The sequence below is a fragment of the Phaseolus vulgaris genome, chromosome 5 (genome assembly GCF_051622355.1).
Source record: "Phaseolus vulgaris cultivar YP4 chromosome 5, ASM5162235v1, whole genome shotgun sequence".
NCBI classification, from domain to species: Eukaryota; Viridiplantae; Streptophyta; class Magnoliopsida; order Fabales; family Fabaceae; genus Phaseolus; species Phaseolus vulgaris.
The window spans coordinates 44,503,312-44,518,163 of NC_143502.1; the positions used below are offsets into that span (position 1 = coordinate 44,503,312).

General features: G+C 34.0%; 3 protein-coding genes across 5 annotated transcripts; all 3 read right to left on the reverse strand.

Annotated features, from left to right (window-relative positions):
- Positions 1 to 5,717: 5,717 nt before the first annotated feature.
- Positions 5,718 to 7,367, reverse strand: LOC150027745 (chlorophyll a-b binding protein 7, chloroplastic). Its single transcript, XM_090302339.1, has 4 exons — positions 7,143 to 7,367; positions 6,752 to 6,975; positions 6,085 to 6,599; positions 5,718 to 5,911 (listed from the first exon to the last, which is right to left on the reverse strand). The coding sequence occupies exons 1-4, from the start codon at positions 7,196 to 7,198 to the stop codon at positions 5,894 to 5,896; spliced, it is 813 nt and encodes a 270-aa protein (XP_090158465.1). The 5' UTR covers positions 7,199 to 7,367; the 3' UTR covers positions 5,718 to 5,893.
- Positions 7,368 to 8,344: 977 nt separating this feature from the next.
- LOC150027746 (putative inactive purple acid phosphatase 29) lies at positions 8,345 to 12,115 on the reverse strand. Of its 3 annotated transcripts, XM_068627431.2 has the most exons (5): positions 11,478 to 11,915; positions 10,587 to 10,981; positions 9,970 to 10,420; positions 9,160 to 9,218; positions 8,345 to 8,828 (listed from the first exon to the last, which is right to left on the reverse strand). In XM_068627431.2, exons 1-4 carry the CDS (start codon positions 11,782 to 11,784, stop codon positions 9,184 to 9,186), a joined length of 1,188 nt encoding a protein of 395 aa, XP_068483532.1. In that variant the 5' UTR covers positions 11,785 to 11,915; the 3' UTR covers positions 8,345 to 8,828; positions 9,160 to 9,183. The 3 variants fall into 3 exon arrangements, with proteins under 3 accessions (XP_068483532.1, XP_090158463.1, XP_090158462.1); XM_090302337.1 differs by lacking the exon at positions 8,345 to 8,828 and having other exon boundaries at positions 8,991 to 9,218; positions 11,478 to 12,115; XM_090302336.1 differs by lacking the exons at positions 8,345 to 8,828; positions 9,160 to 9,218 and having other exon boundaries at positions 9,752 to 10,420; positions 11,478 to 12,115.
- A 62-nt stretch (positions 12,116 to 12,177) lies between these two features.
- LOC150027747 (uncharacterized protein C594.04c-like) lies at positions 12,178 to 14,614 on the reverse strand. The gene is made up of 3 exons (XM_090302338.1): positions 13,351 to 14,614; positions 12,981 to 13,244; positions 12,178 to 12,889 (listed from the first exon to the last, which is right to left on the reverse strand). The coding sequence occupies exons 1-3, from the start codon at positions 13,603 to 13,605 to the stop codon at positions 12,410 to 12,412; spliced, it is 999 nt and encodes a 332-aa protein (XP_090158464.1). The 5' UTR covers positions 13,606 to 14,614; the 3' UTR covers positions 12,178 to 12,409.
- Between the last annotated feature and the right edge of the window lie 238 nt (positions 14,615 to 14,852).

The window sequence follows — 14,852 nt, forward strand, 5'->3', positions numbered from 1 at the left end:
ATATAAAGATATATAAAGCTATAGCAGATTAATTGTACTGTAAAGTTCAGCTCCCTTTACTTCTCATGTGAGCCTTCCATTAATTACCCCAAATTAATATTGGATCATTGGATTGGACGCATGCACTGTCCATCACTCATCCATCCAAATCATTCTATAATTGTACTAAACCTCAACATGGACCACATAGTAACACCTCTTTTTTTTTTTTCACTTTCTTATTTTTTTTTTATAAAATCCCTCTTAGGTATCATTATATTTCAAATATTTTAAGATTCTATATGTGTCTATTGAGTAAATCTTATTATGGATAATGTTTGGATTGCGTTGGTTAGTAAGATTTGAAGACATAATAATAATTGTTTAGTTAAAGGTGGAGTGGTTGATCATACTGAAGTTTTTTCCTGGCACAAGTTAATGTTTGATCCTGGATCTCTTCAAAGTTACCGTCAACGAGTTTTTCGTTTTCTGACTGGTGTCTAGAACCCTTGGTATGTATGCATTCGATTTAATGTTTTGATAAGGGTTTATCCTTGATATTTCTATTTCTACTTTAGTTGGTAGTGTCGAGGTAGATAGTATGAGGTTTATTTTATTTTGATATGTATATGGAAATGTATTTTTTGAACTATCTTACTCTATAAGGGTTGAACTACCCCTGAAGTAAGTCTATTTAATTTTATTGTTTCTTGCTGATAAAAAAATGAAACTTGACATCTCAACTAAACTGATCAAATCACAAACGAGTATTATAGATAGAGATCTGCATGTAATATCTTGCAAGATGTGAGACAGAAAAAAACTAGTTTGAAGTTAGATGAAGATGTGGGTATCTAGTTAGGTATGTTAAACACCAGCCACATGTGTTTGTTTTCTGTGTTTTTTGTTTTATTGCACCAAATTTGAAAGGAACAAGAGAATGTAATGTGTACGAAGCTTCTCTTCTCTTGTGGTACCATACATGTCGTTACTTTCAACTCTGTACGTCCAACGTGCTCTTCTCTTTCAAACTATTCATTTTTCAATCACTCTTTCTTTATACACAACTTTCCATCACCATTTTTTACTTTTACTTTTACTATTACTGCTCTCAATACTAAACTCTTAATACCACCACACAACAATGTTACTCAATAACGTCTTTGATTTCACTTAGACAAACTTTACTTTTTGTTTTCATTTCTAAACTCTTTAAAATATAAATAATTATGTACATGTTTATGTTTACCAAAACAAACTTCTTTTCTGTTTTTATTTATAAACTTTGTCTGTTGGATACTTATTTAACAGGTAAAACAATATCAGTTGTAAGATCAAGAGACTGTTAAATCCAAACATCTCCTTGTCCTGCTAATTACTTTATGATTAACGAAATTTTGATTACAAATGTGAGATTACAGAATCATACATGTTATTAGCACTGTATGAATAACGAAGACGTCCAAAATATAAGGAGTGAATTCAATAAATATAAATACAATAAAAATCCAATAACACTACAAGAAAATCATGAAATACAAACCAATTTTTAAAGACCAAAATAATTAGTTACAATAGGAACTAAAATAGAGATCATTTTATAAACTTAAAAAAAAATTGGTTTCTAAATTAGTTTCTATTATTGTTAAATAGTTTCTAAATTGATATCTAATTAGCAACTAAGGTTTTAACTACCAATTATTTAGTTTCTAAATTTGGTAGTGTTCCTGCTAGGGAGATGGGACCTAGAAAACTATTGAAGTCTTCTTCTCCTTCCTTCGGTCGGTCAGGTGACTGGGTGGTGAACACCGGATGGTGGGGGTACCTGCGAAGGCACTCCGACGCTCAAGTCAGTAAAGCGGGTGGTTAGCTCTCAGGTAGGTGAACAATAATAAATGACATACCTTACTCCTTGGGATGCGCGCTATTTATATTATTCTAATGGACCTACCTTGTTGGGTCCGTTTATCAAGGTGGATACCACTTAGGGTTGTATTACCTAATTCTTGATGATGGATTAACTTCACTGATCTCGGTTTGAGTGTTAATTGTAATAGGGTTCGGCCATCGGCCATGTTCCCATGGTATGGGTCGGCCATCGGCCAAATCCTTGTGGTCTCGGCCGTCTCGACCAAGTCTTCTAAGGTCTCGGCCAAGTGGGTCGTCGACCTCTTCCTCTCGGCCAAAAGCCCTTAAGCCTCAGTTAGGTTCCCCAAGTGCCGGTCAAGAAGACTCGGCCTCGGGCAGTCAGGTGGGTCCCAGCCTCGTCCATACCAGTACAGGTAGAAAAAACCTTGGTTGCTAATTAGATATCAATTTAGAAACTATTTAACAATAATAGAAAATACTAGAAACTAATTTAGAAATCAAATTTCTTTTTAGTTTCTAAAATGGTCTAATTTAGTTACTATTACAACTAATTATTTTGGTTTCTACAAATTGGTTTCTATTTCATGATTTTCTTGTAGTGTAAGGCGACTAAAGCTAAATAATTTACGGTATAAATAGGTGACTTGATTAGTATGTAAGTAGACTGGTTTTTAGAAAGATAGTAACTTAATGAAATTGATTTTGACTTTATCATCGGACTTTCCAAGTACACCTCACCTATCTGATAAAAATGAAAAGTCGTAAAAGTTGTGAAGAAGAGAGATCATTTGGGAAACAATGGGAGTACTAAATAGAGGAAAGACTAGAAGTGTTGAAGGAGTAGTTAAACTTATCTTGGTGAAAGCTCTCAAGGAATACTTATCATTCAAATTCTAATACAAACATGTATCGAAGGAAACAGAAAAACAGAAATTTGAATAAACATTATAAAAAAAAAAATCAATTCTAGAAACTTTAATATTTGATGTAACGAATTATTGTTTATGTTTTACCTGTTCTCTCTACCTTCCGGTCCTATTTTTAGTTTTTTCCAATATTAAATATTAATCCACTCTCAAGCACAATCTCTATTATTTCAATTATTATAATAATATAAAGAAAAAATAATAAAATGTTTATTATTATTTAAAATTGTACCATACGAACTTTAATCATATGTATAAAAATCTAAAACTACTTAAATCCGACCTATGACACATGTAATATTTTTTTTATAGTTAAACTAACTACAATAAGAATTAAAAATTAACGATAAACAAATGTCAAGAATCTAAAAGAAATGGAAACATTAAAATTAAACATACTTTTTTTTTATCAGCTAAAATTAAACATACTTAAGTCTAATTATAATAAAATACTTTGTTTTAAAAATAAAAGCAAGAGAGTACAAAATTGTCATAGCTCAAATATCTCAAGTTAAATTATGGAAGAAATAAAGCATCAAACTTATATATTCATTTAATGAATATTTCAGAACAAAAAAAGTGGACAAATTAATATTTTCTTTAAAAATGTACCTCCATCACTTATTTAGTAACCTCATAAATATTGAAATTATCAAAATTACCCTTAAAAAATATTAAAATAAAAGCATTAATTTACACTATGAATTACGTAATTCGAAAGTAAAAAATAAAAATTATCACTTTTGAATTATATAATTTGGAAGTCAAAAATTACTATTTTCAGATTATGTAATCTGGAACCTATTTAACAACTCACAATACTGGATTATATAATCCAGTATTATTAATTGTTAAATAGGTTTTGAATTACTTAATCCATAAGTGGTTATTTTGACTTTCAGATTATGTAATCCTTTATATTTATTTTCTTAAATAAGTTATGGATTATGTAATATAATATTGTTAGTTGTTAAATAGGTAATCCAAAAGTGATATTTGCTTTTATTTTTATCTTTCTTAAAATTTATAAAGGTGACTGAAGAAGTGACGGAGGTGCAGAAAGTAGTCTTAAGTTGTTGTCACCCACGTGACAAAAGAGTTTGTTTGACTACGCCAGTTCTTAAAGAAAGAAAAAAGGCAATTGCTTCCTGCACCATAGCACTGCACCCAATTTCAGGGAAAAATACGAAAATGTCTTTAAAAAATGGGGTACATATAAAAATACATTCCTGACTTTTTTTTTCTGGAACATAGTAATCTTTTCTGGATCTACTTTTTCAGAATGTATTATTTTTCAATTTTGGATTTTCTCATCCAAAATAAGATTTTGATTTTTGTTTCTGGATTTTTATTTTCGAAACACAATAATCTCTTCTGGATCTACTTTTGTAGAATGTATTATTTTCAATTCTGGATTTTTATTTCTGGAATAAAGAGCATTTTCGGAATTTGAAAATTATGTTGGGTGTAGGAAGTATTTGTCAGAAAAAACTAAGTCACTGTCCTGTATGCATTTGGCCCATATGATTTTTGGATCCAGTAATGTTTCATAGTTTTTTTTACAGAAAATGGGAGAATATAGAGAATAGTTTATCTAAGTGGAACTTCACAAGTGAGATTATTTAAAGTTTTCTCAACTTTAGACTTTTAAATTATCATAATTAAAAAATCTACGAATAAAATAATAATATTTGATTTCAATACACAAATAAAATCATTAAATTAAAATTAACTTTAGAGACAAAAAAATAATTAATCAGTCACATTGACTAAATTATATACTTTTCTAAAAACTAAAAAAATATTAATATTTAAATTAATTTTTATTATTAATAAAATTTATAAACTAATTTTTAAACTGATATATAATTAACTACCAAAATTTTAGTTATCAACTTTAACTTTAGAATATAAAGTAATTAATAAGTAAAAAAAATTTGTATTGAAATCAAATATTATTTAAAAAGTAATTATATAGTAAATTCTAATTATATAGTAATTTAAAAAATAATTTAAACTTTTTGTTAATAATAAAAATTATTTTAAATATTAATATATTTTTATTTTTTAAATAATTTTTAATTTAATTAATATAATGATTCATTAATTTTTTATATTTAAAATTAATTTTTATTTAATAATTTTAATGTATTAAAAGATCATGGTAACACTTGGTGATGATATAAATATAAATGTTAGGTTGTGATCTGATGTGACATTCTCAAACTAGCAAATGCAATAGACTTCTTCCAAAACTAAGGAAAATGATATTTTGATAATTTAATATAGTTATTAAAAAATAAAATTCTTTAATTATAAAGAAAAAAGAAAAAAAGAAATCTGAATCTGTTCCCTTTTCCATTCCAGAATAACATCATTGGAAGTCTGAAAGTGTTCTAAACATAGTCTTGTAAACTTTCTCTACACCATTTTCTGATAAATCATCATCTGTGAGAAACAAATTCATTTTCTTCATTCTCCAAATCATCTCTCTATTCCATCTAAAATTCTTCTTCATCTCATTCTTCCAACTTCTCAACTTTTCCTACCTTTTTTCTCTTGTTAAAAAATGAAAGAGTTGAAGAAAGAACTTCTATAATTTTTCTTGTTTTCAGCTATTATTGTTTATTTTTATATATATATATATATATATATATATATAATTCAGCTATAGAACAAAGACAACTTCTTTATTTTGAGTTGTGGATATATACTAACATACATGCTAATTATATAATTACGATAGCTTGAGAATTTACCATTATATGAACTGCATGATTTTTGGAGGAAGTATTTTAGAATACTGCATGATCAGGAATGTAGCAGGCTAATTTCTAATTGTTATGACTAGCCTTTGATGAACTAAAGATGAACTAAAGAGAAAAGTTTATAAGTGATGAAATGTGAACACTTCTCTCAGATTTTAAACGCATCCATGGCATCTAAAACTTGAATAGTTGTCGGCAAGTTGGATTATCATTCTGTGCATATATATAGAAGTAGCCATATTACAAGCATTCTACAGACATAAACACTCCTCTCCTAAGATATTTTATCTCTATTACTTCTGTCAAACATGTTCTCCTCTCCCAGGTTCCATTGTTGATCTTCAGCCCTTTTCACTTGGGGGTGAAAGCCTGTAGTGGTGGTCAAACAAAGATAAGATAAGTATAAATTCTTCAATAACTAAAGTTAAAATCATAGTGTAATGAAGTAACATAGCTAGCTAGATCTCAAGTTGTATAATAATGTCGAAAATGAAAGCTTTATAATAGAAGTCAGAGTGTAGGTGTTGGTTGAATTAACTTACAGCAAAAATGGTAGCATGGCCAGGATCTGAAAGGTGGGCAAAGAGGTTGTCAATAGGACCAGTGCCAGTATATATATGCTGGAACCATGCACCCATCACAGCCAACATGGCCAATCTACCATTCTTGATCTCCTTAGTTCTCAACTCCTTGATCTTCTGGGGAGAGCCACTTCCCCATCCAAGGGGGTCAAACCAAAGCCCACCTGGGTAACCAACATCAGTTCCTGTGAGCTTGTTGTTGGGAAAGATGGGGTCAGTGTTGACACACCCTGGCTTGATTATGTCAGCCCATCTTCTACCCTCAGCCCACCCAATGAAAAAGAGCTCAACAATGAAGAGGGTAGTGGTGTCTGTGAAGTATTCCTGTTCTCCAGCTGAGTACCATGAGGGAGTGTTTAAGACACCAATCTTTGTCAGAAACTCTGGAATGAAAATCCCAGCAGCACCCAACATTGCCCATCTGCAGTGCACTATCTCTGCCTGAACATTCCACCTCAGACTCTCAGGATCAGATCCTACCAATCAAAATCCACTTTCTTCTCTCATAACAAATTCACTTTGAATAAAATTTCAATACCAAAATGCTTAGAGCATATTCTGTAATACACTCTTATATGTGAGGAAGCATATATTGTTCATCTTAATTGAATATTGAGCACTCACTCACCAAGACCAAGAGGGTCAAAGCCAAAGTCTCCAGGGAGAGTGCCATCAAGCCATGGAGGAGGTGTGCTGCCAGGAAACCATAGGGGCCTGTCGGGCTCGGCTACTGCACACACTGTAGTGCTGGATCGTCCTCCAACTGCTGCTGTGTATTTGTTCACCCTCAATTTCCTTCCACCAAGAAAAGAAGCTTTGGGAGTTCCCAAGGCTGATCCATTCTTCTGGGAACTGTACACATTCACCACTACTTTTCATCAATCATCATGCATTCATTCATACAATGCTTCAATTTCCATATTCAAGGTACACATTAATGGATGAATATATGCAAATTTTATGCATGGAATGGCATAAATCAATGTATCTGCAAATAATGGGAAATTGGATAAACTTGCCTTGGCGTGGAGATGGAAACAGCAGCAATGGCAGAAGAGGCACAAGCGGAAGCCATTCACCCTTGATTCAAAACAATAAATTTTTAATGATTCTGCTTCTGGGTATATGTTTGATGATCAATGGTAAAGAAAAGCAAAATTGTTGATGTATACAGAATCTTATCCCAAATGATAGGAATGATGAAATTGTGGGTTGCCACGTGGCATGTGAAATCTAATTGGATAGGATTACCTCAAAAAAATCAAAATCTGGTGGCTCACATCCATCAAATCTACTGCCACGTGTCATCACAAAACAGAGGAGATGCAGATTCTTATATGCTATTTTTCCCTGCACCAATCACAAACATTTTGTGGATATCAATTATTTCTTTAACAATTACTCCAATTTCTCACCCAATTCACACATTCAAGTTATAGGATTCGTTTATTCAGACTAAAATTTTTAAGGGTATAAAAATTTAATTACTATAAAACAATATACTTATTGTTAATTATTGTAGAAAAGTTCAGTAAATTTATATTTAATTACTATAAGAAAGTCTTATTTATCAATGTAAAAATGTATCATTCTAACTTTTAATAAAGTAACATTTTAAAAAAATTATCGTCAATTTCTTTTTCTTTTTAACCAATTTCCTTTTGCTTAATCTCTGTGCTTCTAATTTGTTTTCTTCAAAAAGACTCATTTGACCAAATTCAAATAATTTAACCTTGTCATTCCATGTTGCCACCTTTGGATTTAAATTTGTGGCATAAATAGAAGACACCGCATCTCTCATCTTTCAATCACTTCAGTTTTTTTTTTTACTTTTTTCATCGATCCAATGTTATTTAAAGTTTTCATTCCATATATTATTTGTTAGTATTTCTGTCAAAATAAAGTTCATAATAGGGTGAGGAGTTGAGTACTGTTTGGAGGTATTTCTTCCTACATTCCTACATTTTTCTTCCTACACCCCTTCATTATTTGAAATACCAGAATTATCTTTGATAATTTTGGGTGATTTAGAAATAAGAGTTCAGTAAGAAAAAATGTGTCCAGAATAAGGATTTCGTAAATAAAGTGGTTTCCAAAATAAGAAATCCAGAAGATAAAAAACCATTCCAGAATATGCTTTTCGGAACATATTTTTTTAATTTCCAGAATAATAAATCTAGAATTCCTAAAATATGTTATTGAAAGTGTGTTCCAGAAATATTTCAAAAAAAAAACCTGGAAGTCATTTTTAAAAGGGGTAAAATGGTCTTTTCGAATAATGATAGGGTGCAAGAAGCCATTTGTTGGGTGCAGGAGAAACACCCTGAGTTTGGTTGCAGTATAAATATGTGAACTTGCTTACACAACAGATGTTTGAAGCCCACTAGAGCCACCATCCAACGGCTTTTGCTTCCTGCACCCCCACATTTTTCAACCTACACCTCCACAGTTGGTGAAATGACCGAATTGCCTTCTATCTGCTTCTTTCTCACTACACCACACCACTACTGCTGTAGGAGTTACCACTTGCCATTTCCTCTATTCAGTCCTTGCAGAATTCAAGATTTACTCCAACTCAATGCTGTTAATCTGATCTATATGATCATCAAACATAGGTGCACAAGGGATAGAATGTTTATCTTCTGATTCAACCAGTGTCAAGCTAGGCAATAAATGCACATTTGCCTCCAGAAATTGTCATTGTACTGTAATTTGTGAATTTATAGCAAACGTATTATCATTATCAGGTAGTATATAGCATAAGTATCCACACAAACAAGTAGAAATCTACTATCAATTCATGGTGCATCTTCTTAAATAAGCCTTTTATGTTGAGACCATACTTCAGAGATATATGGACACCATGATTCTAGCTTTTGAACCGCAGTTGCGATCATTCCTTTTATATATTATTTTTCACCAAGCTACCTCGTATTGTTGCATCCTGATTATAGCAAGTGTAATAAACAGGTTCCTTTGATAAAAAGATGTATAAAACATACTGAGACATTCCAAAATAACCTTCATGATACTAACATTTGTCTGCAACTCCTTAAGTTTTCAAGAGTCACCATCTTGTTTTTTCCTGCGGTTGCCTGTTACAATTGCACCAGAACAAACAATCAAGGGAGATGACTTGAAATGGAAAGCAATAAGTTACACATAAATCATAGTCAGCACCTCAAACAAAAGAAAATATCAACCATTTCATCACTTGCTTAGTATAAAAATACATTTTTATGCAATTTATTTCTTTTTTTCCATCCTCTTTTCCAATCATCCAAAGAAATGGAGAAAAAAAATATCCATTTTATTTCTTTTTATTTCGATCCATTCAAACAAAACCTTTTTCGTTCTATTTCCTTTTATTTCTAAACTTTCCATTTCTTTCCTCTCTTATTTGGTATCTTTATCCTATCTCCCTTCCTTTTCATTTCCTTCCACCCTATTTCTATGCTGTTTGGTTTATGTTCCAAGTCTTACAATAGTGTGTATGTATGTCGTTGAAAAGTGACCAACAAGGTGCCTTTGTCAGCAATAAGTAAGAGGAGAAGCTTCTCGTTCTAAACATTGTTAATTAGTCAGACAAAGTTAATAAGCTAACAGACTAAGAGTTCCAAATCCAGTATTTCTTCATGCAAGTGACACAAAGTTGTGTTTCCTTTATATATTTCTATCAACTCATATGCCAAGAATGAAGCATGAACAGAAGTCCATTTTAATGTCTCCATTTATTCTCTGTAATATGTAATTCTAAAGATAGATTTCATCTATGAGTCTGTTGTAGCACAAGTTTTGAAACAAGAAACAGCGTACAGAGTATTCCAGAATCCAGAGATATCTTACTTCCAAAACTCTTGCTCCATAAGACCTGACCATCAATACCAGTTAGATTTTGATCATCAAGGCGTTTCCATGTTTTAACTGATTTGACATCTTCCCAAGGGCCATTCTCTGCTTTCTCCAAGCTAACTACCACCACTCTTGCTCTCCTAGACCATCCAGCTTTGCCATAAGCATGATATCCAAATCCTCCAGCATAACAAAGATGTATACCTGTTAACTTGCCACAGAAGTCATTGACATGATCATGGCCAGTGAAAACTGCCTTCACATCTCCGGATTCAACCAATGTTGTGAAGAAGCCAGAATTTACAGAAGCAGAACTTATGCCTTCTTGTTTCACACCAGTGAAGTTTGATGAATCAAAATTAGCGTATTCAGGTAATGGAATGTGAAAGTATGCAAGACCAGGAGCAGGTTTTTTCTGAGGAACTGGTCCATTCATGTATGCTTTCTGCAGAACAAAGAGCAAATAGTTAATCCAAAGAGTATCAAGGAAAAGAAATGAAAATCAGCTCTGCATCTAATGAATACCCACTAACTTCCATCCATAATCCCCTAATAAAAAAAGTGTACAGGAGCCAAAATATAGCTAGTGAATGAAACAGGTAAAACACTACCCTAAGCTTTTGTGATGTCCGTTTGAACCAAAGTTGCTGAGAGGGTTTGATCCAGCCGTAGCCAGGAATGAAAGGAACCTTGGAGTAGTCTCCACTGTCAAGAAAGTAGAGATTGAGCACTGATTTATTTTCAAAATCAGTGCCTTTAACTCCTCCAACCTCTAAGTTATAGTTCCCAAAACCATCAATTATGTGTGAGTCCGGAGGATTGACTATAGATAAAGTGTTTTTCATCCCAGCAATATATTTCATCACCCCTTTTCTAGAGAGGGATCCTTCCTGGTCATGGTTGCCCAAAACAGCTACCCAAGGAATGTTTGAAGCGATTGCAGGAGCAAATGCCTGGTCCATTGATTTAGCCGGATCCGAGGCATCATATCCAAATATATTATCCCCTGTCACACCAACATGAATACACAAAATCTTATCAACAGCCAACCCAATTCCAACTTGCTCCATAAAGTAAAAACTGCAAACTCCAAACTAATATACCCAAACTCATTCAATTCTAATCAGCTACTCTCTTGGAGCCTATCCTAAACGCAAGTAATTAGCATAAAGTCATGATCTTTGATATGTATGTAGAAGGTTATCATGGAAGGTTTCACTTTCGCTTCAAAGAGCTATTGAGAGGTATCATTTCAGTGATTAAAGTAAGAAATGAAGTTAATTTTCATCATCAAATTTGAACTGATTCCATTTTTGAAATTACTACCACGGAAAAGCCTTTACTCCCTTGCTTCAATTAACAATTGCCCTAGAACAAAAACATGTATGGAGATTTATCCAATTGGGGGGGAGGGATGGTGTTTCAAAAAGAAGCATCTTTGTGCACTGAAATAGAAAGAAAAAGATGAAAAAGTAAAACTAGGAATTGGGAGGAATAGAAACCAGTGAAGACAATTAGGTTGGGTTTCTCAGCAAGGATGATCCTTTGGATGAAGTCGGTGGTGTTGAGGTCAGAGCAAGAAGCATATTGAGAAGGCAACACATTCAAGCAGTGGGTAGTCTTCCCATTAGCATAGTGCAAGTCAGCAATCTGCAAGATCTTGAACTCTCCGTTTTCTCCGAACCGCAGCTTCCGCTGTTGCGGCGGCTTTCCTTCCTCCGCCGCCGAGAAGCAAATCGGAATGAGGAAAAAGCAATAGAGTGGAAACAAAACCCATTTTCCTCTTAGTGCCATACCCACTCCGACCATCACTAATCATCATTTCATGCCTATAATCAAATGCTTTTTTTTACTGTTGCTTATCGTCAAGACAATTTCACAGTGTTATTACCGACAAAGACACGCAACACGACAACATACATACACTGTCGACAAAGGCAGGAAAATCTTTTTCTTTTGCAAACAAGTTCAATCTCTAAAATTATGCATTAAAATGTATGGCAAATTTATTAATTTTTGCAATAATTATCTTAAAAAATACATTTTTGAAGAAAATTTATTTGATCAACATGATAAAATTACATTGAAGTGTGTAAAAAGTATTAGGAGAATAAAGTTAAAAAGAATATCTTTCTCCTTGTCGATTTTCATAATATTCAATAATTGAAAGGAATTTAAAGAACTTCGTTATCACGAAAATCATAAGAGAATATATGCAGAATCCATTTCAGAGATTGTTCTGAGCTAGTAATAGTGATAAATATGATACAAAAATGATGGGACTAGACATGACATGATCCAACTCATGTCTCTCTTACATAATCAACAAAGTAGGGAAAATTAAGATGATGATGTTGATGTTGGTGGTAGAATGAACTAACCAACAAGGCTACACTACTACAACTAGCACTGATGTGATGAAAATAAAACAGAATCAAGCATCTTTCCATTTTAATTCCAAAGGAGAGGACTTGAACCAAGGCACCCATATGGAAGTTGTCTTCTGATACATTCTATAGGCTTCTTCTCTGCTCTCTTGTTTCAACATTCGCTCCTCCACAAGCTTTGTCACATAACCCAAACACATGCTATTAGCCAATGCCCCTATGAAGGTCCATCCATGTCCCAGCTTCCAAGCAAACACAAACACTCCCCACCACCACACCTGCTCTCCAAAGTAATTTGGATGCCGACTGTAATACCACAACCCTTTCTCAAGAATGGGAACCTCTGCCTTACCTCCCTCTTTTAGCTCCTTGTTTCTACTCACAAAGTTGTAAAGCTGAGTATCTGCAATGTATGCTATGACAACACCAGAGATACACATAACTACTGCTACAAAGTCCCACATGCTCAGAGGCTCACTCACCGAGTGGATAACATAGAACGGAAATGATAATCCAATCAGAAAAACCTGCAAAGAAGGTGCAAATAACTATTATATAAAAAGGGTTCATCATGCATCTTTCATGTAAAAGCACAGAAAGCAAGAAATGGAGAGTGACCTGCTGTGGCACGTAGATGGCGAAGAAGGAAGTCCACCACCAATGTTTTCCATACTGATGGCTCAAATCAGTGAAACGCCAATCCTCCCTGGCACCCCACTGCCACTTTTCTCGCCTGAAGTAGTTGTGGATCAGCCTAATACTCCACAACCAAGTCAACAAGATCACCATCCTCGACCTCAGCCAGTTATACTGAGCCAAAGGGTGAGTTGAGTAGTAATGAACAAGCATCACAGGTATCACTGTCCAATACGGGTCAATCATCTGTACCAACAGCAAAAGTTGTGTCAAGCTCAAAACCAAACCCGAAGCGAAACTACATACATCTGAGTGAACAGAAGAAAAAAGGGAAGTTAAGTGGAAAGTGTACCCAGTGGCTGGATTGGATTAGGCCGATGAGCCAGAAGAGCAGATTGACATTGAAGAAGAAAAGGACATTGGCCAATAGCAAAGGATGGTGATAGCACCATGTCCACAGAGTTGACCAAGAAGATGGAGACTGTGGGTAGCCTCTAATGGCCGATTGGAATGAGAGGTAGAGCAGGATGGAGGGCAGAGGGACCAAGAATGCTATCATAGCATTCTTCAGATTGCTATTTGTTGCCATGTTGCGATTTGTTGCCATGATCTTTGTGGCTTCCACCTTTATAGCTCTCGAAAATGGAAGGGAACCAAGGCATGCAGAACCTACAAATCATGTGTGCCCATACAAAGTTCAGCACAATTCCCTTTATGTTTCTGCCTGTGGCTCCCCACACAGCCACGCCACCTGGTTATCAATTACCCTGATCCCTTATTCCACACAATGATTAGGGAATTCTATGATCCCAATGTCTGCATATCCACGCCCCATTTCATTTTGACTTTTATGCCTTACTGTCAAAAACCCAAATAAATACTCTACTCAAACAGCTACACTGCATATGAAAATTGAAAAGTGCAGTTGAAGTTTTGTTTTTCTAGAATTATTTGCAAAGTTCAGAAAGTGAATCTGAGAATTGATCAATCCGTGTTCATTGTCCAAAACTGCAACCCATGCAGTTTGATTTGAATCTAATGGCCCTCATTATTAGCCGTGCATGTATATAAATTTTAGTATCGATTGGTCTATCAAATGAAACCAGTGAAGCATCCCCGTCTCCTGAGCCTAATAATGATGTGGAAGAAGTTCACTTTATCCTGAAGTCCAAGATCATCCATGCTCTATAATTATTAGAGTTGGAGACAGCTGCAATTTACTTTCTGAAGTTAACTACTGAGATTGAGATTTTGAAGTTAGTGGGGACGTGGAATGATGCAATGCAAGAGTGTAGATAGAAGTAGTGTGATTAACCCCAAAGTTAGTGTAATTTTGTGTAGAGTTAAGCAGCATGAAGAAGGGACAACCGAGGGTGTCACATCAAAGAGGTTAGAATGGGAGGGACCAATCCAAAACCAAAACTGGGTAAATCAAAAAAAGTAAAACCATATGATAACCTTAGCAGTGCTGCAATGATGTTTGCCTCCAACAGGGGTGTCCCTAATCATACATTACAAACCAGTGGCATGACAACTTAACCTGCAGCCTAAATCCCCGCTATCAACGGAGAAAAAAAAGGAAAGAGTAAAAGATGAACACTTCGAGCATGAGAGCCATTTGTGATCAATAATGGCCACCAAATTAATGTGTATATGCTTATGCATCTCAAAATCAGAATATTCTTAAACAAACAACAACTTGCTCCAATCACACCACCCAACACGATTTCTTATTCCATAGAATGCCTATGTTTTCGTAATATATGAGACTCAGACACGTCTTTTAAATGATATGTCACACAAAGCACTAATACTCTTAAAATATTTATTGAGACATTCGGTAAAGTATTCCAT